This window comes from Nannospalax galili, unplaced genomic scaffold, assembly GCF_000622305.1.
Source record: "Nannospalax galili isolate Female #2095 unplaced genomic scaffold, S.galili_v1.0 scaffold1688, whole genome shotgun sequence".
In the NCBI taxonomy this organism is placed as follows: Eukaryota; Metazoa; Chordata; class Mammalia; order Rodentia; family Spalacidae; genus Nannospalax; species Nannospalax galili.
The window spans coordinates 1,181,809-1,208,311 of NW_008358621.1; the positions used below are offsets into that span (position 1 = coordinate 1,181,809).

At 44.5% G+C, this 26,503-nt stretch overlaps 1 protein-coding gene across 12 annotated transcripts in view; it reads right to left on the minus strand.

The window, feature by feature from the left end:
- The window catches only part of Ubr4 (ubiquitin protein ligase E3 component n-recognin 4), a 136,525-nt gene that overhangs the window by 80,603 nt on the left and 29,419 nt on the right, over positions 1–26,503 (minus strand). For 9 of the 12 annotated variants that reach the window (XM_029558037.1, XM_029558032.1, XM_029558034.1 and 6 more), the window contains exons 18-43: positions 23,448–23,617; positions 20,329–20,611; positions 19,650–19,785; positions 17,873–17,952; positions 17,108–17,236; positions 15,922–16,104; positions 15,661–15,783; positions 15,342–15,571; positions 13,415–13,536; positions 12,406–12,503; positions 11,359–11,516; positions 10,610–10,819; positions 9,965–10,066; positions 9,599–9,699; positions 9,176–9,374; positions 8,350–8,538; positions 7,775–7,847; positions 6,408–6,599; positions 5,882–5,952; positions 5,653–5,800; positions 4,844–5,071; positions 3,957–4,127; positions 2,111–2,293; positions 1,145–1,303; positions 666–818; positions 87–314 (exon numbers count right to left, since the gene is read on the minus strand). In XM_029558037.1, the coding sequence (XP_029413897.1) occupies positions 87–314; positions 666–818; positions 1,145–1,303; positions 2,111–2,293; positions 3,957–4,127; positions 4,844–5,071; positions 5,653–5,800; positions 5,882–5,952; positions 6,408–6,599; positions 7,775–7,847; positions 8,350–8,538; positions 9,176–9,374; positions 9,599–9,699; positions 9,965–10,066; positions 10,610–10,819; positions 11,359–11,516; positions 12,406–12,503; positions 13,415–13,536; positions 15,342–15,571; positions 15,661–15,783; positions 15,922–16,104; positions 17,108–17,236; positions 17,873–17,952; positions 19,650–19,785; positions 20,329–20,611; positions 23,448–23,617 (4,119 nt within the window). The remainder of the gene's footprint in view (positions 1–86; positions 315–665; positions 819–1,144; positions 1,304–2,110; positions 2,294–3,956; positions 4,128–4,843; positions 5,072–5,652; positions 5,801–5,881; positions 5,953–6,407; positions 6,600–7,774; positions 7,848–8,349; positions 8,539–9,175; positions 9,375–9,598; positions 9,700–9,964; positions 10,067–10,609; positions 10,820–11,358; positions 11,517–12,405; positions 12,504–13,414; positions 13,537–15,341; positions 15,572–15,660; positions 15,784–15,921; positions 16,105–17,107; positions 17,237–17,872; positions 17,953–19,649; positions 19,786–20,328; positions 20,612–23,447; positions 23,618–26,503) is intronic. The other 3 variants (XM_017795274.2, XM_008821823.2, XM_008821825.3) reach the window with 1 other exon arrangement.

The window sequence follows — 26,503 nt, forward strand, 5'->3', positions numbered from 1 at the left end:
AAAAAGAAAGAAAACAAAAAAGGGTAAGAGAACAAATGCTAAACAAACTGAACAAGGAACAGAAGGAAGGGAAGATGGGCTCTAACCTTCAGGTCCTCATGATTTATTTCCAGCACGTTAGTGACATAGAAAGGCCCCTGCTGGGCACTGCTGGCCTCCTCCATGAGCTGAGTGTAGATGTACCCAGCAGAAGACATTATGACAATGATGTTCTTGCCCTCCTCGTTGAAAAGAAAGGTAACATCTCTTATCTTTGAGCTTGGCAGGAGAAAGTAGAAGGTTGGACTCAAGGCATCAATAGATAGATCATAAATCTGCATGGTAAAAGGAGGGTAAAGGTGATCTGTGAATTCTAAAAGCTGCGATTTCGAAGTGATGGACATTCATTCTCCATTCAACAAGCTCAACTATGTGTCAGGCACTAGAGTGCACGTAAATATAAAGTCACTTACATCCCTCAAGGATGGAGTAGGGAAAAATACACTTAACAAACCTTGTAACAAGTATAATCACAGCTGTGCACACACTACAGCAAGAACCAATTCCCACAGACACGTGGTATCTACTAAGCAATATAACAGAAAGCAACAGCATGGTATTTATTCACTCATTCTTAATTTCAGGAGGAAGCTAGCACATGACAGATCACAGAGGCATTTCCTTACCTTGACAAAGTCTGCAGTGACGATGGCTAGCTCAGTCTGAGAACCAGGCAGCCACACAGCTTTGATAATGAAGTTCCCTGTTGCCAACTGGGGGTGTAACACCAAGTGATCCGAAACAGAGCCAGAGCTACTGAAGGTAAGCACGTGGCAGTCCTAGTCATGAGTTAGAAAAGAACAAAATGGTTAAAGGTGATTGGGAGAGCAGGCGAGTTCCTTTTGCAGCTTTCTTGTTTCCTTTTCTTCCTAATAGTCCCTGCCTCTACGTAGTTCTCAGACTGCCTAAATACTAGGTTTCCAGAACACCAAGATTGGAGCAATCTGAAAGACATGGAGTGAGTACAAAGAAAGGCTTCTTTTGCATCCCAGTAGCTTTTCTGCTTTCACCTCAACAGAGAGGAGGAAAAGGTGGAGCAGAGAACAGGGAGGAAGTAGACAGAGTTCACAGCTCAGAGGAGTCACTCCTGCACTAGGATCTTTACCTTTAGTCCACACACTGCCAGGTAGTCCTCCTTGCAGGGATTTCCAGTCAAGCTCAGCACAGTGAAAGGAACTGGGGCCGAAGCCAATCGGGTCAGAGTCAACTTCCTTTTGCTGGAATCTGCTTGCTTCAGGAGTGCAGAGAGCTGCAGCACAGTGATCTGCAAAGGAGCCAGCACCAGTTAATTCTTAACCCTGGTCCTTTCAGAATACAGAGAGAGCAACAAAATCCCCCTCAGGAAAGATGTAGGTCACAGGCTCTTTTGTGGATTAAGTCTCTTAGGAAACTTCTAGATGAAGATTAGCCTCCATTTCTCCCAGCAGAAAGACACGGAAGGTCTTTCAGCTTTTCCTTCTGGGGAGGACAAAAGAAACCCACTTCTCTGTAGAATCATCCCATAAAATAGCTAAGCCCTGTGCAGCACTGTCCTGCAGTCTCCTACAAAGCACTTTTTCCTGAGCTGTTCTAAGGACTATCCATGCTTCTACTTGGGGCTAAACCAACAATGGCGGAGATGAGGGAGGCAAGAACATGTTTTCTGTAAATTAAGATACCTAGCGGTCTTCCAACTTCTAATGCTATGAACATCAATACTAACATGTCCTTAGAGGGCTGGGAGGGCAGGAAGGACTAAATAAAGAATGCTAGGGGTTCCTATGAAAGCTTCTGCCTCTCTTACAGGTTCCAGGGAGAACAAAACTGGTTACAATTGAGAACCACACAGTCCTGAATGTGTGCTGATCACTGCCTTTTCCCACAGCCTTTGTCCTATCATTTCAGTTCCAGGGATACCCGTGGGTTCAAGTAGAAAAAGTTCAACGAACTTGGCCTCTAAAGCAGTTGGGCAACCGAAACAGAGGATTGTTTCATCACAGGGCCAATCTGAGCACGGTCATCTCTCTGTCTGCTCCACTTAGCATTTCAGACAATCATGATCTAAAAAGACTAGGAAGCTATGGAGACCCACCTTGCCCTTCTCGTGGCTGACAGCCAAATGCTGACGGCGCCCATGTGGGGAGGAAAGCACACACATGGCCACCCGCCTGAGCACGTGGGCACTGATCAGCTGCCGTATGGTCTGGCCCTGATCTCCACTGTAATTCATCCGAACATTCTCAAAGGCTCCTTCCTGGGAGCCCAAGGTGGGAACCTGGCAAAGCAGAAGCACAGAAAGCAGGTGAGTAAGGAGACAAGGCTGGGTGACCCTGCCAGCAGTCCAGCGGTCACCTGAACGACACTGCAGGAGTTAAGTCATTCAAAACCAACAAATCTGCAGGGAGTTGAGGGGAGTTGCTTGGGGGGTGGTAAATAAGATCAAAATAAACTGTATGCATGTATGAAATTTTCAATTAATAAAACTATTGGTGTTTTTTTTGTTTTTGCTTTTTGGTCTTTTTGAAACAGTCTCCCTGTAGCCCTGGCTTGCCTGGAACTGGCTACATAGACCAGGCTGGCCTCAAACTCACAAAGATCCGCCTGCCTCTGCCTCCCAAGTGCCAGAATTAAAGGCGTGCAACTTCCATGCATAGCTGGATGAAACCTACTTTCAGTCCACTCAGAACAGCAGAGAAATTTTTTTTCATAAAAATAAACTAAGAATTTCCCTTTCATCAAATGTTAAATGTCTTTTCACTTATAAAGAATGGGGATGGGAAGAGATGGGCTTTTCCTTTCATTGACCCAACCTGGCAAAGCCAAGGTCAGCAACTTCGAGTCACCAATGTATTTGTAGTTTCAACACCAGTATCTAAAGATCTTAAGCCACTGCTCTATAACTGATTTTTATTTATTTAATGTGTATGAGTGCACTGTCTGCATGTACGTAACTGCAGTCGTGTTGTCCAATGCCCACAGCGGTCAGAAAAGGGCATCAGATCCCCTGGAACTGGAGTTAAGGATGGTTATTAGCTGCCATGTGGGTACTGGGAACCGAACCCAGGTCCTCTTCGAGAGCAATCAGTGCCTTAAGCCCTGAGCCATCTCTCCAGCCCTGATTTATGTTTAATAAAATACAATCTCGCCGGGCATGATGGCGCACACCTTTAATCCCAGCATTTGGGAGGCAGAGGCGGGTGGATCTTTGTGAGTTCGAGGCCAGCCTGGTCTACATAGTGAGTTCCAGGACAGCTGGAGCTTTAGGGAGACCCTGTCTCAAAAAAACAAAAAGACAAAATAAAATAAAATAAAATGTCAATATCTTAAAATCTTAAAACCACTGCTCTAAAGCTGACTAATTTTTAGCAAAATACAATGCTAGCCACCTTCTGAGAGCTATTCACATACCTCATTCCTGGTATTCATGCCCCTTTGGAGACTGCCTCTCCTCACCACTGCAGCAGGCCTAGAGGCCATAGCGACAGTGCAATTTGCAGTGCTGAGCAACTTAAACACTGTATGTTACAACCCATATCATAAGCACAATTAAAGAAAAGCTCAACAAATGACTGTAAGCCAAGAAGGACAAATACTATTTTGCAATCTAGGAAAAGAAGAAAGTTGGGAAGTTTTCTATTTTACACAAAGACATTTTTGTTGTAATTGCCCCAGATGGAGTTCTTCACATTGTAGGATTCATATGAAGTAAAGGGATTTACTCCCTAAATAACTGGGATTCTCTTTTCAGGGGTATACCTCATCTGTGGATTACGACCATCGACAGTATGCTGAGGGATGTCTCAACACCTTAGACTCTTAAGTTCTGAACAGGCCAGGAACTGACTCTGAGTCTTCCTTGGATGATCTACTACACACTGGGACTCCAGTCAACATGCGAATTGTGCAGTCGCCAAAACTTACTACCCTGATACACTCACCATCAGCTGGTCTGTCATCTCAACCATCTTGTCCACTGTATGCAGCTCACTGAGGGCCTGCTGTGCCCGGCTGCTGCTCCCCACAGCTGAAGCCTGCTGAAAGTTGGTCTGAATGGCATCCATGAGGAAACTGAGCATGTCTAACACGAGAGGAGCGAAGGAGAAATTGGCCTGAGAGAAATTGAAATACACAAGTGAAAAAGAAGGAAAGAAAGCAAAGTGATGGGTCACACTCCACAGTCTCGGCAGGGACTGCTTTCCAGCAAAACAACTTCCTCACTTCTAGCTAGAAGCCCTCACCACCTCTCCACAATCCCAGATCAGACTCTAGTCGGTGAGTGAATGCTACCACCAACAGGAACCTTTCTAAAGCCAGTGTCCCATCCCACAGACACCCTAAGTCATCCAAGGCACCCAGCACACACTATATGCTACTTTCCTGACACGTAGAGCAGGAATACTGAGAACATAATCACTCAGTGTTTCCAGAATTCTGGGCTTTAGCTGAGGACCCCAGCCAAGGAAGAATGTCCTAGACTATCACTCAGCTAAAAGTTACCCTCCCACCAGCCTCAATATGGCCAGTGATCCCTGGTTTTAAATTCTTCCTTCAAGACTGACAACATACACTCCTGGCATGCACATCCTAGGAGAAGAAACTGGGCTGCCAGCAGAGCCTCACACATTACTCACAAACTTTCAGACTCAGAAATGAAATGATTAAAAACTCAGTGCTGAGTTGCATGTGGTGGCACAAGTCTTTAATTCCAGCACCCGAGGCAGGGAATCTCTGTTGAGACTGAGGCTAGTCTGGTCATAGCAGATTCCAGGTCAGCTGGGGCTACAGGGAGACCTTATCTCAAAAGCCAAAAGCAAGCCAGCCGCACCTGATTCTGTAGCTCCTCCCGGCATCCCTCCACTGTGCGGCACAGACTGCTCTTCTTGGGCTTCTCTTCATCAGTAACCTTTCCATCACTGATGGTGACCTTGGCCTTGTCAGCTGGTGAGGTGCTGGCATGACGCACCAGACTCTCTGAAACCCTGGGCTCACTCTGAAATGCAGACTCCTTCATGGTGGAGCTCATGCCACTACTAGGCGTTCGCTTTACCAGTGCCTGGGGACAGAAAACGTCCGTATCCCTAAGTTCCTCCTTACTGGAACCAAAGGAGAAACTGGCTACAAAGGTACATGTAATCAAAAAGCCCAAATGCACGGGGCTCACCTAACACCGAATTTCATGGCCCACACACAGCCTCAGGCTTGATTATACTCTGTAAGGAATCTGCTGCTTCTAATGTTTTCCCCCCTTAATTTTATGTGTCTGAGTGTTTTGCCTGCATGTAAGTGTACCATACCCTCTAATGCTTGTGGAGGCCAGAAGAGGGCACTGGCTTCTCTTGAATTAGAGTAACTAACAAATGGTTGTTAGCTACCTTGTGGGTACTGAGAACTGAACACAGGTCGTCTGTAAGAGCAACCAGTAGTCTTAACTGCTGAGCCATCTCTCCAGACCCTGATTCTACTGTTCTAAGTGGAGTGCTTGGGCCACAAATGCACAGATCACCAATAACAGAATGAGAATGAATTCTCAGTGAAGGTTCCACAGTGATGTAGGAGTTTTCTGGTCTGCCTATGTAGTCCTGTGTCACTAACAAGTTGACCATATGCTTCCTGTGAAGGTCCTCTGTTTCTCACCAAGCAGCTGCCGTCTTCCTTGGCTCCACAGTCACAGAAGAAGGACCCATACTTGGCGTAGGAAATCTCGTGGTCCTTGTGGCACACCTTTGCACATACTGTGCACACCCCCACCCCATCCACCATCTTGCAGGTATGACAGTGGTACCTACAAAGAACAACAACCAGCAAATGAGCTCATAAGTGCCAACACTGAAGGCTCAGTAACCCTCACTTTAAAAGAACTTACCAATGCTGGTTCATAAATTCTTTCTGTGTGATGGTAAAAGTGCAGAGTTTATTACAAAGAGAATCTTCATCCTGCAGAGAGAATGTATTTTTGTTAATCAGAAACATAACCAACCACATAGGGACCCACAAAAATACACCCACTCCAACACCCCATGGTGATGTATCAGTGACTAATAGAAACCTGTCCCAATTCAAAATAGTCAGTCAGCTACAATTTAATTTCAGGTGCAATCTTAGGGGGGGGGGGCTACCCCCATGAAGAAAGCATCCATCCCTAATCTTTGGCTGGATTCAAAGCCCAAGGCAGCAGGACTAGGGACTCCAGAGTCGCTTCCCCAAGCCTATGGTTTGCTCAGCAGGCCTAGAAAAGCAGTCTTGCATTCAGCATGTAAGGAGGAAGCAAGCACCATAGTTGAAAAGTTTGGAAGCTCACAAGGGACGGGAAAAGAACACCAAAGGCTTGTTAGGTATGCCGGCCAGTTGTTGCCTCCACAGGTCTGACTCAGAGGGTGCCTGGCACTTACAGAGTCCTCAGCCTGGGAATCTTCCTCTTCCACTGCCAGCTCCTCAACCCAGTCTGAATCCACCTCAATGGCACGCTCTTCCCCATCCACTGAGAGGTGACTTGGCCCTTGACCATTACTCTGGCTCAAGGCATTCGTGACATCAGCCAAGTAAGACATAATATGGCACGTGCACTCCAAGACCATCACATGCTACAAGAGAAGCCGATAGCCCGCAGAAATGTTATTTCTCCACACCTTATAGTGAGGCTGGGTTTTCCCAAGCCCTTTCCAATGATGCTCAAGAATGGGAGCTGGCATCAGGCAGAGAAGCAAAACAACACATTACCCATTTCCCAGATCCCACCACTGTCTGCATGTAGCTGGTCAGTAAGTTACACTGAACTAGCATATGCTTGTTCATCCTTAGCACAAAATAACTCCTTACAAGGCCAGGCATGGTGGCGCACACCTTTAATCCCAGCACTTGGGAGGCAGAGGCAGGCAGATTTCTGTGAGTTCAAGGCCTGCCTGGTCTACATAGTGAGTTCCAGGACAGCTGGGGCTACAGGGAGACCCTGTCTCGAAAAGACAAAACAACTCCTTACAAAGTCTTACGGGATGAGGCAGAACTGAAATTGGGAAATGAAGTAAAAATGGGGACAAAAATCCTTCAAGACCAGACCAAGAGGCTCTCCCAATAGTCTGACATCAGACCCAATAGTCTGACATCAGACCCAATAGTCTGACATCAGACCCAATAGTCTGACATCAGACCCAATAGTCTGACATCAGACCCAATAGTCTGACATCAGACTCAAGATTTCTTAAGTTCCTGTCTTTGCACTCTGACATCTCAGGGCCAAAAGGGCAACAATTAGCAGGAAAAGGAGAGAGAAGTAAGTCTGGGTTTTATTAGGTCTCTGAGACCGGTGCTCTGCATCTAGCCACCCTACCAGGTTCATGGGTGAGAAACACTTGACAGGAGACTTCTGTCTGTCTTAACCCCCTTTGCTCAATAAAGCCTTACAGGCACACTGAGCAGTCCTAGGCCCTGGACTAGGGCTGAGGAAGCCATCTCTCTCCCCTGCAACACTGACTCTGATATACAGACCCAAGGCAGGAACACAGGAGCACATCGGAGTGGCAACAAGCCATCATATGTAATAAGGATTCTGCTGGATGTTTATCAGAGCATCATTTCTCAACTCCCATAAGTGGCCCAACATCAAGCAGTTAGCAATTACATACGACTAGGTCAGGTGGGTCATTAGATTCTTAGCCTCGTCTTTGTCAGGCCAGTGAGGGACAAAAGCTACACAGAGACTTCCATTTGACCAAAGGTATGAACCCTCTTCCCTTACTCTATGACCAACGGCACAGCCTACCTTCCTTACCTTTCCGTGCATTACATTGGCATTCAGTTTCTCAACCACATTCTTCTGTGACAGGTATTTCTTGCTGTCCCAAAGGAAAAAGAAAGAAGACACAAAATCATCAAAGGCACCAAAGAAGAAAGCATCGTCATGAAACTTGAATCAACCTATGGATACTACAAAGCCAAGGGATCTGTTTCTGTAGCACACAGAGCTTGGACTGGTCTGGTCTTACAACTACCACTGGCAGTCAGAATAGTTTCCTAAGACTTCTCTTGGAAAGAAGGCTAGACATGGGGGCATGTTCCTACGATCCTGGCACTAGGGAAGCTGAAGAAGGATTTTGAGATTTGAGTTTGAGATTGGCTAGGTTATATAGTAAGACCCAGTCTCAAAAGAGGAAGTCTGAAATAAACAGAGTATCTACATGGAAACCCTGATTAGATACCATTTTAATACTCAAAAAGGCAGAGATTCACATTTACGTAATCCTTGCACCGAACTACAAAGTGACCTGCAATTCTCCTCTCTCCTCCAAGGGCAGAATGGTAACCTACAGCTAAGTTCCTCCAATCTCATCACCTTACCATCTGCCCAGCCAGTCCACAGCAGCATTGTGAAGCTGAAGGTGGCCAGCACCTTGCCCAGCACTGGCCAGGGTGGCCATCACAACCATGAGTTCAGGGAAGCCAGTCCCATCCCCATTGGACAGCATCTCTGTTGCCATGGGCGTCAAGGTACCCAGAAGCACAGCACACACACCTTCCCCAACTTGGCTGGTGGAAAGGAAAAAGAAAATTGGTGAGTAACCAACAGATATCTGCATATGTTTTTTAAAGCAATTAAAAGACCAGGTTCTCCAATGGAGAGTTCAAAACCAGTAGTTGCAGACAGCCCTACTTTAAAAAAAAAAAAAAAACAAAAAAACAAAAAACAGTGGTCACAAAGACAGCCCTGGTAAAATCCAGGGGTCACAAAACAAAAAGACATAAATGTGGAAAACAGACTTTTAGGGAGGAGGGGGTGAACATGGGTGGGAGGGAGAAGACAGAGGAAGGGGAATGTGAGTAATCAGATTACATTATGTACTTATATAAAACTGTCAAAGAACAAGTTCAATAGAAAAGAGAAATTTAAGTGTTATAATTTAAATGTTAAATATACTAATATACACACCAATCCTAGAGTTGGACTTGAGCTACTAGAGCAGAAAATATTCATTCAGGTTGCAACTGACAGGCTAAATCACTCCAGGAGTTTCTCCATGGGAAACATCAAGAAGCTATGCTAGATCTTGCAGTTGGGCAGGAGAGCACAACCTGTTGCAAATGTTAGGACTGACAGACACTAAGACAGCTGCAGAGGCTCCCAAGTCCTGGGCTTCTAGAGACAGGCAACACACAGATGTTCTACCTGTTTTCCCGAACGATGTGTGTAGTCAGCAACTGCAGAAGCTGCCGGTTCTCCTGGATGACCTCCAGCTGATCAGAATCTTTTGGGGGTGATGTTGTCATGCGGGTGAGCCAGGCCTGCAGGCGCGCAGGTTCCACACAGGCCAGCTGGGCGAGAGAGCCGCAGAGATGCAGGAGGCTTGGGTTAGGGCTCTTCTCGGCTAGAACCGAAAGAAAGTTTCTATCAGTGAGGAAGGACCAAGGAGGGCAAGGAAGGGGCAGCCAAGAGCCAGGAGAGGAGTTTCAGCTTCCTTCCAAACTTTCTCAGAGGGATTCTCTCCACTTGTTAGCATTTTCACACTGCAGTTAAATTCAGGCAGAAGCTAGGCATAGCATTAGCTGGACATCAAAGTTCCTGTAAGAAGATTACAAGACTGTCACTCACTCAGCTGGAAGAGTTTGGTGAAGAATTTCAAGACGCGGTTACAGAATTTAGCAGAGAGGTCCTCATTGGCTGTAGCCATCATGATCTGCACGAGTTCTCCACTGCAGGGCAGGAGGGGAAACAGGAGAATCACATTTAGCCTCACGTAAAGGGAACCTACTTCTACTTCACAGTCTCATCCCCTCTGGGAGAAATGGGCAGCCCCGCAAGGTGCTCATGCGATCCAGCCCCTTGCTAACCATCTCAATGAGGCAGTCAGTCACCCAAGTCCTCCCCAGGAGACAGATACATAAGCAGGACTTCTGCAGTCCCTCAATCAACACACGCAGCCCCTGCTTCAGGGAAGCCTTCACAGGATGTGCTCACCCATCAGAGAAAAACTCCTCCATGGCTTTCCGGGCCTGGCTGCTCTCCAATTGCTTTTCCAAATATTGTAAACATTCCTCCAGGATAGATTCATCCAGCCCACTGAGGAGCAAAACCAGAGTTCACTTTTGACTTTGAAGAACACAGTTCATGACTAGATTAGCCCTTGAGGAAAACATCTAATTTTGTTTTGTCGAAGTTTAACACAAACCCTGGCACAGAATAGGTGTTCAATAAATGTTTAATGTAAGAACAAGACCTCAATTTTATTTTACTACCATCTTTCCTAGGAAACTAAAAAAGAAAGGCAAGCCAGGTATGGCTTCACATGCCTTTAATCCTAGGACTTGGGAGGCAGAGGCAGGAGAACTGTCAGAAGTTCTAGGCTAGGATGGACTACAGAGAGAGACCTTATCTAAACAAAACTAAACAAAACAAACAAAAAAATAAAAATAAAAAGAGGAACGACATCTCTACTTAGGAGTTCTGATTCCAAATAACTCTTCACATGTTTCCACATGAATGCAAAATGCCCACAAGCACAGTACCAAGGAACTATCCATTACCAACATGGAGGCAGAGGTGGTAGAGCCCACCAACAGCAGTAGCAGGGCAGAACCTGACTGCTCACCTCCAAATGCTCACCTGTTGGGATCTGCATGATTGGCCAGAATGTTGTAGCAACCTGTAATCAGCTTCTCATACACTCGAGCCAGGAACTCATCAGACTCCGCAGGACCCAAGATGCGCTCCAGGGAGTTACTGCTGATCTCAGCAACACTTTCAGTGCTCGACTCCAAAAGAAGGGGAAGTAGGGTCCGGATGACCTGTGGTGGGTTCATCTCATCCGACCACCTTCAGGCAAGAAATGTGAAGCAAGTTAATGAATATACTCCTCCAGAACGCTGCCGGCCCAGATTGATGGACTGGGGAGAGCTTTTATTCATCTTCCCCCACTTTCTAGCTATTTCTCACATGAAGCTATTTCTCACATGTATGTATAACCATACTGTTTCATTTTATTCTTTTTCACTATAAGAAGCAAAAATCATTAACATTTGAAAATGCATTTACTAAAATATCAAATAATAGAATGCATTTTTATAATATTCATGAAGGAAAACTGAAACTTGACAGCACTCCACCCTTGAGTTTTCTAGACGAGCTGTCAGGAATCTACACCTTTTTGAAGGCAATGCAATATATGTAATTCACCTATGACCTTCAGTACAGGAGAATGAGCTGTCTGTCCCTCCAGTGGCTTGCCATACACTTTATGGTGGCAGAGTGGAACTCCAACAGTGATCCTAGGGACACACTATGGAGTGCTGTCACCTGAGCCTCTCTGTCCTCCTATAAACAGCGAGGGCTAGACTCCACGGCCTAGTACTCACACAATCAAATCCCCAGTCAACCTGACCAGGGAGAGGAGGGTGTGCTTCAGAGAAGCAGCCAGGGGCAGACTCTGGCCACAAAGAGTTCCCAAGTGAGCAGCCTGCACAGCACTGATGTAACTCTCAGAAGGGATGGTGTCATTGGCAAATGCATTGCGCTGAAAGAAGAGAATCAGATGTAACGGAGAGTCTGATTACCCTGGACAAAATTTACTGGCGTGCGCGCGCGCACACACACACACACACACACACACACACAAACACTGCCCCGCCCCCCAGCATAAACTAAGACCTCACTAGGTTTATAAGCAGAGGCCACTACTCCACTGTTATCCCCCTAAAAAGGACAATGGGCTAAGAGAAGGAGGCAATTCTCAAATTATATTTAGAGCAAAATTAATAGTTTAATACAACAAATACCCAATACCCACGCTAATAGATTTGAAAACAGTAAAACATTGTTTGTCTACAATAACCAAGAAGATCTGGATTTCTAATGCATCTGGTCTCCGTTAGAAAGATCGTAATTATCCTCAGACAACTATAAGTGGTGTCAAGAGACCACAGTTCCAAAGCCAGGATAACAAGATTATGGTACTCTGCTTCTCCACAGAACTTTAAAAGGCATAATAAACTGTTAGCAGAGGTAGTTTGAGTGGAACACATACCAAGATCAAGTAACTCCAAAGAACCTAAAAGCTTAGAGAACCTTACAATCTGCTCAGTACACTCATGACAGAAAGAACAGCACCTGGCACACAAGTCAGAAAGAACACGGTTAACCTTCACTAAACTCACGTGGCATGCTATGGTGGCAGGTATTTTACAACTAACCATCACCAGTATTTACTCTAGTAACATGGACTACTAGGCAGCTAGGCAGTCCATGAGAATACTTGGGTAAAAGAACACACTGAGCACTGACTGATTCAGCCATAGCAAATACAGTGGTAATATGAGAAGATCTCCCAGTAGCTAGTTTAAGTCTGAAGAGCAAGAACACGACACAAAGTACTCAGTGCTACTCCTGGAACCAGAGGGACTCACCCAGGATCCAATGTTGGGAAACTCATTGGTATTGATATTGTTCCAGGACTCACATACAGCCTGCACGGATGACGGCAAATTCTGAACGAGCGTTGGACCTGGAGGCGACAGTAAGGGTGATGATCATCATCACAACAAAGTACGAATGGCAGAGCATTTAAAAAGTCAGGCCCAAATGCAGGAAGCAACACTACAGCCCAGACTGTCAGAACAATTACTGAGACAGCTTAGATGGAAATTTCAATAGTACCACTATATCCAAATGCCAGCTAAATGCTTAGCAGCTAACATCTCAAGTGTAAGGCTCTCACTTCCCATCATATTCTCATTATAATCTTGCAAGTAAAGACGATGACTGAGAACAAGGAGCGGGTCTTAGCAAGTCAGGCTCCAATCACCACCACACATCTCTCCCCCATCCTAGGGGAGGCATCACTTTGAACTCTATTCCCCAGAACACAAATCCTGAGGGAAAGCATCATGAATTCACGTGAAGAACAGCACTCAATGAAGCAGAATTAATGAGACTCCAAAAATAAGAGTATTTAAAATGTGACACTGGGGACACACAAATGGTTGAAAATCATAAAGGGGAATTTCCACACTGAACTCTAATCCTGCTCAATTTGTGCTTGATTTTCCACCCTGATTTCTGGCAGATCATTCCTGATCCAGAAAAGAGATGGTTAGTATGAAGTAGTAGATGGCTACCTTTCCTAAACATTTTAAGTGCAAAGAACACCCAGACATGATAAGGCAAACAGACTCATTCTTTGGAAGCAACTAATCTTGGTTTGGATCTCAGCTTCATAATTCTGCAAGACATTTCTTGAACCTCAGTTCCTACTAAGTAAAGCGGGGCTCCCTCACCGCAGAGCTACTATAAAGTTCACGCAGATAAGCCCATTTGAGTGTCTGACACTGGAGAGGCTCCAACAAACAGTAAACACAAGAAGCAGAGAGGAAAGGACAGCCTCTAGAAATGCTCAGAGCTCATCTGTTCACTTACCCAAAGTGTTTGCTTTGCACCTACTAGAGCCAAGAGCCAGAACAGCAGCAAAACCCTGCAGCTTCTCCTTGGAAGGTTTCTCGGTGGATCCCTCTTCATTAAAGTTGTGAAGCAGATAGGCTCTGAAAGGAAAAGGGGGAAAGGAAGAAGGAGAAGCTATAGGGATCAAATCCCACCATGGGCAGGAAAAATAAATGCTCAAGAAGCTGAAAAGCTGGCATCTCAGTTCTTTGTGAAAGACAGTCCCTTCATGAGAATTCCCACAGGTAACTGTTTCCCAAAAAACAGCCCATCCTAGAAAAGCTCCCAAAACTTGAGTGCATGACAAAGAAATGTTGAGAAATAATGAATACTCTATCCTCCTTCCCCTAAGATTGGACTCTCATCTACACAAGTAGTACATTGAAGAAAAAAAAAAAAAACTGGTCAGTTTTAATTTACCTAACATTTTCCAAACTTATATGCCTAGGAAAACCTATGAGCAGTTTAGTTGTGGAAAACACTGGCCTAATAGGCCAGATCAGAGCCTGATTTCTAGAGGCAGCTGTGATGTGCTGCTTACAGCTTCCTCCATCCAGCAACAAGAACAGTACCCAGCGCACAGCAGGGTATTGTTATCTAGGTTTATTCCTCCTATTGTTCAAAATAATCACCTTGAGCATCATCCTTGTCTGCAAAGCATTAAGACCAGAAGACAAGTCACTTAAGGTTACAATGAGCAGGTCCCCTCGGCAAATAGCTACCAGAGAACAGGAGCTGAGCATTGAGGTCCCAGGGACCAGAGAGTAGATGAGCTTAAGACAACCAGGCAGGACATGACCAGGTACAACGTGCTGCCAGGGGAAGCTACTCCTCCCCTCCAATCTGTGAAGGCAGGCCCCATTCTGCCAGCCAGCTCACACTTACTCATCCTCGCTCATTCTCTTTTGTTGGTGGGAGGAATGAAACAAGGTCTAATGTAGCTAAGGCTGGCCTTGAACTCCTTCCCTTCTAGGAGGATTACAGGCATGTACTACCATGCCTGGTTGCTGCTGCTTCTTTTTTCTGCCCAGTACTGGGAATGAACTCTTACAATTTGAATTTAAGAAAAACAAGAACTCTCAATTTATAGATATCTCCCAATCTTAATTAACTAAAAATGAATGGGAAACTGTTCAAACATCAAATTCTTCAGGACTATAATCTGTAAGGTCTGGTAAAGAAAGAACAATATTTTGAAATAACCTCTAACTCAAGAAATATTTATTTTCTCAGACCTCTAATCCTGGCACCTGAAAGGCTAAGGCAGGACTGCCACAAGCTCAAGGCCAACATGGGATCACAAAGAACACTTCAAAAAACACACAGAAAACAACCCAAGGAATCAGTAACATTTTCCTCTTTTTGTACACCATGAAATTTAAAGAGCATTTAAAGTTATCTATTGATAACTGGAATAACGTTTAGACAAACTATATTTTCTTTTTTTTTTTAATTTTTTATTTTTATTTTATGTGTACAAGTGTATTGCCTGCATGTATGTGCGTGCACCCATGTCATGCAATGCTGCGGAGGTCAGAAGAGGGCTTCGGATTCCCTTGGAACTGGAAGTTAAGGACAGTTCGTAGCTGCCATGTGGGTGCTGAGAATTGAACCCCGGTCCTCTGCAAGAGCAGTCAGTGCTTTTAACCTCTGAGCCATCTCTCCAGGCCCTGACAAACTATGTTATCTTTCTTTCTTTCCTAGAACAAAACTTTCAAGAAAGTACTTCATAGAATTACAAAACCGTAACTTCCTGTGACTCCTAAGCTGAGTGAGACTTCCCTCATGGGACCATTCACACTCTGGCAAAGGGAAACAAGAAACTAAACTGCTGAGGTGAGCAGACAAGTCCCTGGGGAATGCTCAGAATGACTGCTGCTCTGGTCTTCACCAGAGAGTTTGTCACCTGGTGAACGAGGCATAGGTGTCAATGAGCTGAAGAGTAGCTGGGAGGAGGTTCTTGGTGATCTCAGATGACTTATGAGGATCAGTCTCTGCAGCCATCTTAGAAAAGTGCTCATCCAGAGAGACCTGGACCTTTGAGATGGCTGCATCCAGAGTGTAGACAGACTGCAGACTAGGAATCTCATGGAGCTGTAAGATGGTAGTACAGTCGATGCTGCAGAATGATGAGATCTTTAAAAATAGCCAGGATATTAATTAGTTGTGGTAAATGGCTGTGGTAGAAACCCAGTTCTGTCGTTATAGACCCAACACTAATATACCTGGCGGGCAAAGTATTCCTCTACAATCTCAACATCATACTTCACTGAGCTGCACTTGGTAGATGCCAGTTCTATGAGAGAGGCAGCATGTTCGGCCTTCATTCCCTGTTTGACAAGGTGATCCTGTTTGGATAGCAAATAAAGTGTTAGGGAAATCATCCAGGAGTCCAAAGCTTTCATTAACTGTAAAAGTCCCCTCAAGCACAGAGCAAGGTGCCTGTAACTACCCCTGAAAGCCAAGGTTGGTTTCTCCTGTGGTACCTTTATCCAGTTGACATAGGAGTTGATCCGGAGGCGGGACGACCACCGTAAAGTATGCAAGATGTCACATTCACTCATCTCAGGGGAGTTCATAGCTAGCTGATTCATGTAAGTCTTTGAAGGTGGCAAAATTCCCAGGATCCTCCAGAGTATCAAGAAGTAATACTGAAGGGCGCAGGCTTCCTGCAGAAGTGAATGCAGCGGTGGCAACACATGGCAGACCGTGAACTGCTGAGGTCTCCCTAACAGAAACAACTCCTCCAACACGACCTTTAAAGAAGAAAGCTGTGCTCCCCCTATTTTAATTTTTTTAATTTATTTATTTTATGTGTATGAGTGTTATGCCTGAATGTGTGCCCACGTTGTACAGTGCCCACAGAGGACAGAAGAGGGCGTCACATCTCCTGGAACTGAAGTTACAGGTGGTTGTTAGCTGCCATGTGGGTGCTGGGATTTGAACCTGGGTCTACTTCCAGAACAGCCAGTACTCTTAACTGCTGAGCCACCTCTCCAGCCCCAAGTTCACCCTATTTTCAACTGAGTCTGCTCGCCAAATGTTCTTAGTAACTAATACTAAAGCAAAACATGATATAGCATACATATCAAGTGCACTCCCTGTTCTGCGCATTTCCAGGCTAAAAAGGATGCTCTCAGGTAGCTCTGACTCCCCAGTAGTTTAGCATTTAACCAAAAGAGAGCAGGGCAGAACTACAAGTCACCAGCCCTTCATGTGGCCTGAAGTGCTTTATGACTTGTAGCCATCCTGATAGTCACAGGACTGTAGAAGCTCAGGTGTGAGGCTTCCGACATTACACATCAACCAGTCATTTAGACAGACAGTAACCCTCAGCTTCGTATTTCTCTCAACCCTAAACAAAAGAATATAAAGATAATAAAATTGGGCTGGTGAGATCACTCAACAAGTAAAGGTACTTGTTGGCAAACCCGACTACCTCAGTTTACATGCACACACATATTTATACACACATACACGCATACATACATATATATAATTTTTAATGGTAAAATTACAGTGAACGTAGCCATGCAAACTACATAGAAATGCGGAGGAGCCAGTGGGTCCTACAAACATTCATTCAGTAAATAGAGCAGACCCAGAAGGAAAGCTCAGTAGAGGTGGTCGCTGAGCACACGGTCCCAGCTCTGGTGGGGGTCACAGACTTACCAGGGCTGTCACAGCCTTGTTCTCTTTCCTCCTGACTGTATCGAGATGAGACCCAGCCGCAAGCAGGGTTGTCAGTGCTGCATAAAGGTCGTCATACTTGACAAGCTTGGAGAAAAGAACTTCACAGGCCTAATACCAAGACAGACAGACAGACAATCTTGATTTTACTTTCTGAGCTATTTTCTCCCCATTCACCTGCACTGTCAATTAGCCTCGTGATCAACAAGAATCCCATCAACTTATAAACTTCATCTGATTCTCCTGGTAGCACATTACCCGTTCTGGGACTTATCACTTCAACAACCGCAGGCTTTAGGGGTAAGCAAGGAAACCCTTTTTGTTAAATGATTTCTGAAATTTCTGTTACATCATTAAAATATTTGCATGTGACCATGCTGATGACAGTCTTCCAAATAGAGTGTCAGACTGATGGCTCTTAGAGCAAAAGTTCAGACCAGCAAATAAAACTCAAAGTCATGTTTTCTTTTCAGAAGCTCAAATTCTACCACAGACCAATTTCCTAATGACAAAATGTGAGCTGTCCCCCTTCCCCTTGATAGCTGATGTGGAGAGCACCCAACCCATATGCAAAAAAGAGGCTTTAAAATCCAGAGCTGGGAATGCAGTGTACACCTTGGAGCCCTGGCTACTCGGGAAGCTAGGGGGGAGAACTGCTTGAGCTCCAGGATTCAGGGCTGGCCCGGTAACTTAAGGAAAGACCCTAACTCATTTTTCAAGGGCAAAGAAAAAGAAAAGTCCTGGTACCACAGAATCAAGTCGGTTCAAATCATCCTCTGACGCTTCTGGGGATAGGACACAATAGAATCTGGGTTGTGGGACTGCATCTGGAAAAGAAGATTGTTAAATGAATGGTTTTATTCCCAATGAAGGAAACATTTAGGGGCTGGGGAGAGAGTCTAGTTGTTGAAGTGCTTGCTATGCAAGCATGGGGACCTGAGTACGATCCCCAGGACCCACATTAAAAAGCTGGGACATCGGAAGGCAGAGGCAGGCAGATCTCTGTGAGTTCAAGGCCATCTGGTCTACACAGTGAGTTCCAGCCGGGACTACAGGGAAGATCCAGTCTCAAAAAGACCATTTAAGAAAAAAAAAAACAAAAAAAAAAACAATTGGGACATGGTAACATGCACTTGGAACCCCAGCACTGAGCAAAGAGAGGCAGTGGGCTCCCTGGCCAGAGGACTGACCTACTTGGCAAGTTCCAGGTTTGTGAAAGACCCTCTCTCAAAAAAGAAAATGGAACTCCTGAGGAATGACACACAAGGTAGACTGCTAGCCTACACACACACACACACACACACACACACACACACACACAAAATACACTAAAAGAAAATGCAAGGTCACACAGTCACACAGCCCTGACATTACTGACATTCAGGGCAGTGAGGGCAGCACTGTGAGAAGTATTTTGTCTAATTTGGTTTGGTTATTTTTGAGACAGCGTCTCCCTGTAGCCCCAGCCGGCCTGGAACTCGCTATGTAGACCAGACTGGCTCTCATCTCACAGAGATCCATCCACCTGCCTCTGTCTTCCGAGTGTTGGGATTAAAGTGTGCGCCACCACGCCTGGCTCACTGGACTCCTACAACTGATGACAGCAGCACCACCTACAAGCTGTGACAGTCAAAAATGTCTCCACCAAATGTCCCCTGCAGCAGAGCAGAATCTCAACACTGGAATTACTGCCTCAGGAGTTAACTGAGGTACGCTCCACTCAAGTTCATCAACAATTGTGTCACTAGATTAATACACTACACTCATACTCAGTTTCTTCAGCAGCAAAGCTGTTAAGAAAAAGCAGTAGGGTCAGGTGTGGTGGTGCAAACACTAAAATAAATAAATGTAAAAACAATTTCCAGCACCACCACCACCACCACACACACACACACACACACACACACACACACACCTTTTGAGGTAACAAATGCTAACAATCCAATGTTTATCCTTTCACATCTTTTCATGGCTTAACACACAAAACCGCTGACGCATATGTTTATGAGCTCAAGGCCAGCCTGGTCTGTCTATACAGCAAGTTCCAAGCAAGCCAGGGCTATACAGTGAGACCAAGTCTCCAAAAAAATAAAAAAACAGAAAATCAAAAGTTACTATCTAATAACTCTCTCAAAGAAAAGAAAACTGCTACAAGAAAGACCACTGGAGAGAATACCAGGCTCCCAGCATCTCCAGCATAGCATGTCAGTAAGCCACAAGAGGACACTAGCTTATGGGTTAGAACTACACCCCAAAGGAAAAAATGAAGAAATTAAATTTAAACACTAAAAGATCTATGACCAGACACAAAGATTCCTACTGCCCTGGGTCTCAATGACCAAACACAAAAACATATAGGGTATGTGAAAGTCAGCTGCTAAAGCTGTTTTTAACTGGCAGGTGGTGTGCCTCCCACAAGGAGGAGGCTGAAGCCAAAGTTCCTCCAGGAGGCTCTGGGCTTCAAATCCAACTCCACCAACAAGAAGCAGCCAGTCACACTCCTGCTGACCATCTTCTTTCTGACCTGATGAGAAATGTTTGGACCAGTTTTCTTCTACTTCCTTGAAGCCATGATAGAGGGGGCTGGTAGCCCGGCGACTGCCGCTGTCCTGGGATCCACTCACCCACCCGAAAGGAGGACTCAGCAGGTTATGCTGCACCTTTTGAAACACAAACACGCAGATTAAGGATGCACGCTTTCCACACTTGGAATAGTAATGAATCTCTAAAACCAAACCAAAATAAAATTTGGAAGACTTTCTGTGGTTTCTTTTCCAGAATAATTTTTGGTGTTGTAGCATAAAAAGGCTAGTGCTCAATGCTCAATGAAACACTTAATCAAGCTGGACATGGGACTGGCCCTCTCGTCCTTCTTTTGCATCTTTATAAAAGACTACAATCCAAAATTTACTGCTTGACCTTCCTCAAGCACTAATGAATGCCCGGAAAGCAGAAGTGAGGGCGCTGTAGCTACCTAGGTAAAGCAGGGCAGCTGACAGAGAATATCCACGAGTGAACAAGTGCACAGGCAGCACTTTAACACATCCAGCAGCTTCCATTTATCATTTCAGGACAAACATAAAGTACAAGTCCCAACAGTTCTCATCCTACCTCCAAAGTCATCACAGTCACAAATAAAACCTGATCTCCTAAAGAGAATGAAGCTCCCAGCAGCAGGAAACAGAGAGACTGTGGGCCTTTACCTGCTCAAACAGATACACAGGTGCTCTGGAGTACTGATGAAGTAGATAATCGAAGATCAAAAGGAGGCGAGCCAGGACCAGGGGCACAGAGCGCATCTGCACCTCCATGCTGACACTCAGCTCCTGGATGTTCTGGATAAACAGGGTAAAGATGGCCTGCCGGCCCTTCTCAGAGAAGTTGTGAAAGATGAGGAGCAGGAGCTGCAGGTGTTCGACATTCAGGTCCTCTGTCTCACTGGGTACCACCCCCTGCAGAGCATTCTGCTTCATGGTAGACAAAAACCTAGCACAGAGGAAAAGGATGAGTGTATGGTGGGGAAAGGCTCCAAGATTACAATGTCCAGAGCTGGAAAAAGAACAAATTAAGGAAGAGCAAGAGCTGGGAGAGAGAAGTCAAAAATCAAATTTTGTCTGTAAAATGTCAGACACAGCCAGAAAGATGGTTCACCGGGTAAAGGCACCACCACCAAACCTGACAACCTGAGTTCCATCACCAGGTCCCACATGGTAAGAGGAGAGAACTGACTCCCACAAGTTGTTCTCTGACCCCCACAGGCACACTGTGGCAAGCAGGAGACAGACAGACAGACAGACAGACAGACACACACACACACACACACACACGAAATGTAATTTTTAATTATTTTCTAAAAAAGTCAGACACAGGGCTGTAGAAATAGATCCCAGGGGATCCGACAGCCTCTTCTGTCCTCTGAGGGCATTGCACGACATACGTGCACTTACCTACATGCAGGCAATACACGCATACACATAAAATTAAAATAATAAATTTTAAAAAATTTTATTTTTTTGGTCTTTTTGAGACAGGGTCTCCCTGTAGCCCCAGCTGTCCTGGAACTCACTATGCAGACCAAGCTGGCCTTGAACTCACAGAGATCCACCTGCCTCTGCCTCCTGAGTGCTGGGATTAAAGGCATGCGCCACCACGCCTGGCATAAAATATTTTTTTTTAAAAAAATGTATACACCATTCTTTCAGAGGCCCCAAGTTTGGTTCCCACACACATTGGGAAGCTCACAACTGCCTATAACACCAACTCTGGGGGATTCGACACCCTTTGCCTCTGCAGGCACCTGCACTCACATGCACATTTGCATGCGCGTGCGCACACACACACACACACACACACAATTAAAAATAAAGATGTTTTAAAATAAAATAATACAAAGTCACACATGGTATTACAGCTTCTTCAAGTACCGTTCCATTCTCTCAGCCATTTCCACTGGTCACAATGGGAGGAGCTGCAGGCTCCCCAGAAAACATGGCTGATCTTCCTTTTCATTTCATAAATCCAGAAAGTAGAAACAATCATAATTTTTCCCAATACTTTGACATTTCTCATACACACACCTCATACATAAAAATATAAAACATGGTGGCCGGGCATGGTGGCGCACACCTGTAGTTCCGGCACTTGGGAGTCAGAGGCAGGTGGATCTCTGTGAGTTCAAGGCCAGCCTGGTCTACATAGTGAGTTCCAGGATAGCTGGGGCTATAGGGAGACCCTGTCTCAAAAAAAACAAACAAACAAAAAACCTACATAAATAAAAACCCAGGGTCTCAGGGCTGGAGAGATGGCTCAGCGGTTAAGAACACTGGTTGTTCTTGCAGAAGACCCGGGGTTCAAATCCCAGCACCCACATGGCAGCTAACAACTGTCTGTAACTCCAGTCCCAGGGGATCCGACAGCCTCTTCTGACCTCCATGGGCACTGCACGGGTGCAGGCAATACATGCATACACATAAAATAAAAATAATAGAATTTTTTAAAAATTACTATATACAAACACAGATATACATATACATACATACATACACACACACACACACACACACACACACATAAATTATTTCAAAAACTGCTAAAGCTTGAACCCATGATCTATTACTGAGCTACATTCCAGGCCCAGATTCTATACTTTTAGTTTTGGTAGTTTACACAACAGCTTATAATCATAGCATAATACAGTTTAAAAAAAAAAAAATCAGACATGCTGGGCATGGTGGTGCATACCTTTAATCCCAGCACTCAGGAGGCAGAAGCAGGGGGATCTCTGTGAGTTCAAGGCCAGGCTGGTCTACATAGTGAGTTCCAGGACAGCTGGGGGCTACAGGGAGACCCTGTCTCAAAAAGACCAAAAAAATAAAAAAGATCAGACAAAAGATCAGACAATAAACAGAATGAAATTATAATATCTGAGGCCAGACATGGGTGATTTGCACCTGTAACTCCAGCATCTGAGAGGCAGAGGTAGCAAGACGGTGCTAAGTTCAAGGTCAACCTGCTCTACATCAAGAGTACAGCCAGCGTACATAGTGAGACCTGGAGGAAGGAAGACAGAGGGCCAAGGGGAAGAACTATAGCATTTGAGAACTTGCCAGAAGAGATTTTATGTAAAAAGGAATGAGCACACCCAACTGCTTCCACATCCTTGGGCTACTGGGCTATTAGGAAAGAGATTTGTGCTTTAATAAAGCTGCCCCTCCTTCAGCCCCAGCTCCCAGGGGCCTTGTTACAAGACTCTACCAGGAAAAACAGACTGGGCCTCTGGCATTCAAAGAGTCATGATATCGCAAATCCAACATTACAGTTATTTGATCCTGGAATGGGGGATAGACGAGCAAAGCCTTTTAGGAAACAAACTGCTTTGAAGACCCCTCACCATGTAAGCAAAAATGGCAAATACAGGTCCATCTAGGGAGGATTTAGGTGATTAAGCTAAGCTTCTCTCAAGGAAACAAGTTTCTTAAAATTTAGCCAAAAAAAGATGGCAAGTCACTCTAAGTGGGTTCATATGCAAAGCAAAATAATAAAAGACAGAGCTGGCTTCTCACTCCCTCAGGAGACTGGTCACATTCGGAATCCAGGCTCTCTCTAATAATTACAACCAAATTTGCCATGACTATGAAGGATTCTGTTTCCAGTCAACATTTTCAACTTGTTTAACAGTACATCTCGCGAACACCCCATCACTTCTCCACCCCTCCTAAAGACATTTCACAGCAGCATCTCACAGCCACAGTTCATCCACAGCACAGGCAAACATGTGCAAATAGTAAACGAGCATCTACAGACCTGCTGTGCAAAGTCTTACCTGTCCCAAACTTTAAGGCATTCAGGGACGTCAGGGTCACCTTGTGCTCCAGCTTTATGTTGCCAGATAAGCAGGAGGCGGGAAAGAATAGAGAGGCCCTGAGGATGAATGTACAGGGGCCAAGGACCCTCAGAGAACGGAGCAACTCCCAGCTGCTGCAGCAGTGTGTTCTGATGGGAAAGAAACAACCAGACCATTAGGAGAAAAGACATAGGACAAAGCCAAAGGTTACTCATGTGCTGATGCTCTTTTGTACAATAAAGAACAGAATAAAGAAAGGACAGTGATTCGTGCTTAAAAGTAATCTGGAGCAAAATCATTTTGTTCAATAAAAGAAAAATATAATGAAGCACAGTAACATGTGCAGATGAATTACTGTCTGAAGAGGTGCCTCAGAGAGGACAAGCACTTAAAGGCAGCAGAATCAGGACAATTTCAAAAAGGACAGAAAGCAAAAGTTGGTACCTTCAGAAGAAAACAAATGTAATAGCTTTTTTCACAACCAATTATCTAAGATGAATACCCAAAGCAGGGTATTTGAAGCCTGTGTACGCAACTGCTGTCATTGCTTCCAGCTGAGTATGCTTCCAAACAAGCTTCCATTTCAGGTAGCTAAGCTCAAACACCCACCCCCCTCACACACACACACACACACACACACACACACGCACGCACGCACGCACGCACGCACGCACGCACACACGCGCACGCACACACACGCGCATGCACAGAGCGATTGCCACTGGAAAACCACATAAATGCCTGCTTTCCCATTTGGCTTCGTGGTACAAAAATTTCTACATCCGCTAAGTTTAATTCTATTCTTCTAAGATATTCTTGATGACTCACTCCTTGGAAATCACTATCATTCCAGATGGTGAAGCTCTCAAGAGCCCTTTCCATTCACCAGGCAGTTGTTACTGCTGAACAATGCACAGGAGCTATACATGCAATTTTCCAGTGACCATGGAAAGGCAGTGAAGGAGTGTGTTACATGTTCCACGTCTCTGATGAGGAAGGTAGAAGACCATGTGCAAGGTGAGAAGACTGAATGGTGATGCCAGGTTTATTCCAACAGTCATAAATGATTTCCCAACTCCTGAATTCAAGGGACCAGTTCTTCTGAAAAGCAAACCTGCCTGGACTACCTAACCTTAGCAGACTGCCTGATTGGGCACATCTATGAAAGAAATAGAGAGGCCGGGCCAAGCACATCTTTCCCATAGTCTTCCAGTAGAAAACCCATCTGCCGAGGTATCAAAGTCATCAGTAAATAGGTGTTCACTTCTTCTCTGAGTAATAAGTCATTGGTCTCGCTAAGAACAATAATCCTTTAATGCTCTGACAGTTGAAGACCAAGTTTAAGACATAAATTCTATTTGTATATTTCACAGACTGAAGTACATTTTGTAAGTTTCACAAAACACATTGTGAGGCTGAAGAGATGGCTCTTGCAGAGGACCCAGGTTCAATTCCCAGCACCACATGGTGGCTAACTCCAGTTCCAAGGAATCCGACACCCTCTTCTGACCTCTGTAGGCACTGTATGGGTGCACTTACATGCATGCAGACAATATACACATAAATAAATTTTTAAAAAATACATATATAAAAAGAAAACCACTGGGTGTGTCTTGCCAGAAGTCAGGCTCCTGCATTAAGACACTCCACATATTACCCCAAAGAAACAATACGCAAGTAGCGACTGGATATCAGAGACCAATCATCCTTCACTTTCTACAATCTATAATTCTTCACTTTCTAAAATAATTGCAAAGAACATAAAGTCCCCAAATAGAAATGGAATGGAAAGAGCAGTTTGAGAATTCCCTTTGTGCTAACATCAGTCACTTAACAAGGCTGCTTGTCAACCAAAAGTCTATAGTTCTTTTTTGAGTGCCAAGAGGTAACAAGAGTCCTAAGGACTACAGTTCTCCAAAGAAAAATATACGTTCCCTATTCCTTGAACAAATTCAGGTAGGAAAAGACGAAGTCTGTCAATTCTGAAACCTCCCTAAATAAACTTAAGAGTTGAGGATGGAGCTGAGCACTAGGGCAGAACAACCCAACTTCAGTCAGTCTAACGAACATTCTCTTGTCTTTATCAGAATGGTCAACCACCTTTCTACAGTTTATATTTACTTTCCTGCCAAAATAAAAGATTGCATTTAATAATAAGTATTAACGAACTTCACAAAAACATTTTTAAACAGAAAAGGTTTTTAAGGAATTTCTTGAATAGTTTGTAATTCTGAAAACTTTAACCTTTTCTAGGTTTTACCCATTTGGGAAAAACTGATAAATCTCTGAATTACACATGGAATATGAAAATCTGCTAAAATAATTGAATTTTGAAATTTTTAAAAATATTTTATTTTTATGTATATATTGCTTGCATGCGTGTAGGTGTGCCTGTATCATGCAATGTCTGAGGAGGTCAGAATAAGGGCATCGGATACCCTAGAGCTGGAGTTACAGATGGTTGTTAGCCTCTATATGGGTGCTGGGAACCAAACTGGGGTTCTCTGCAAGAGTAGCCAGTGCTCTTAACTGCTGAGCCATCTCTCCAGCCCAACAAGAGGGAATTTAAAAAGTCAAAGAACAAATGAATTCCAAAATACATAAAGATCTCTCATAGATACAATTAAAATATAAAAATGAGCCAGGGGAATGGAGAGATGGATCAGCAGTTAAGAGCACTGGCTGTTCTTGCAGAAGACCCTAGTTCAAACCCATCACCCTCATGGCAACTAACAACCATCTGTAACTCCAGTTCCAGGGATTCAACACCTTCTTCTGTCCTCTGCAGGCACTGAATGACACAAGTACACTCACACACATGCAGGCATGACACTCATACACATAAAATAAAAATAAATAAATAAAAATAAGCCAGGAATTATCACAAGAAGCATAACAAGCAAAGAGACTCAAACACCCAATAAACAAATGAAAAATTGTACTTATAACTTGAAGCTAAGGAAATATTGAGAATCATCAAAAATTCTCAATAGTGGCATGACTCTTATGGAAGTAACCGACCACTTTCTGATTAG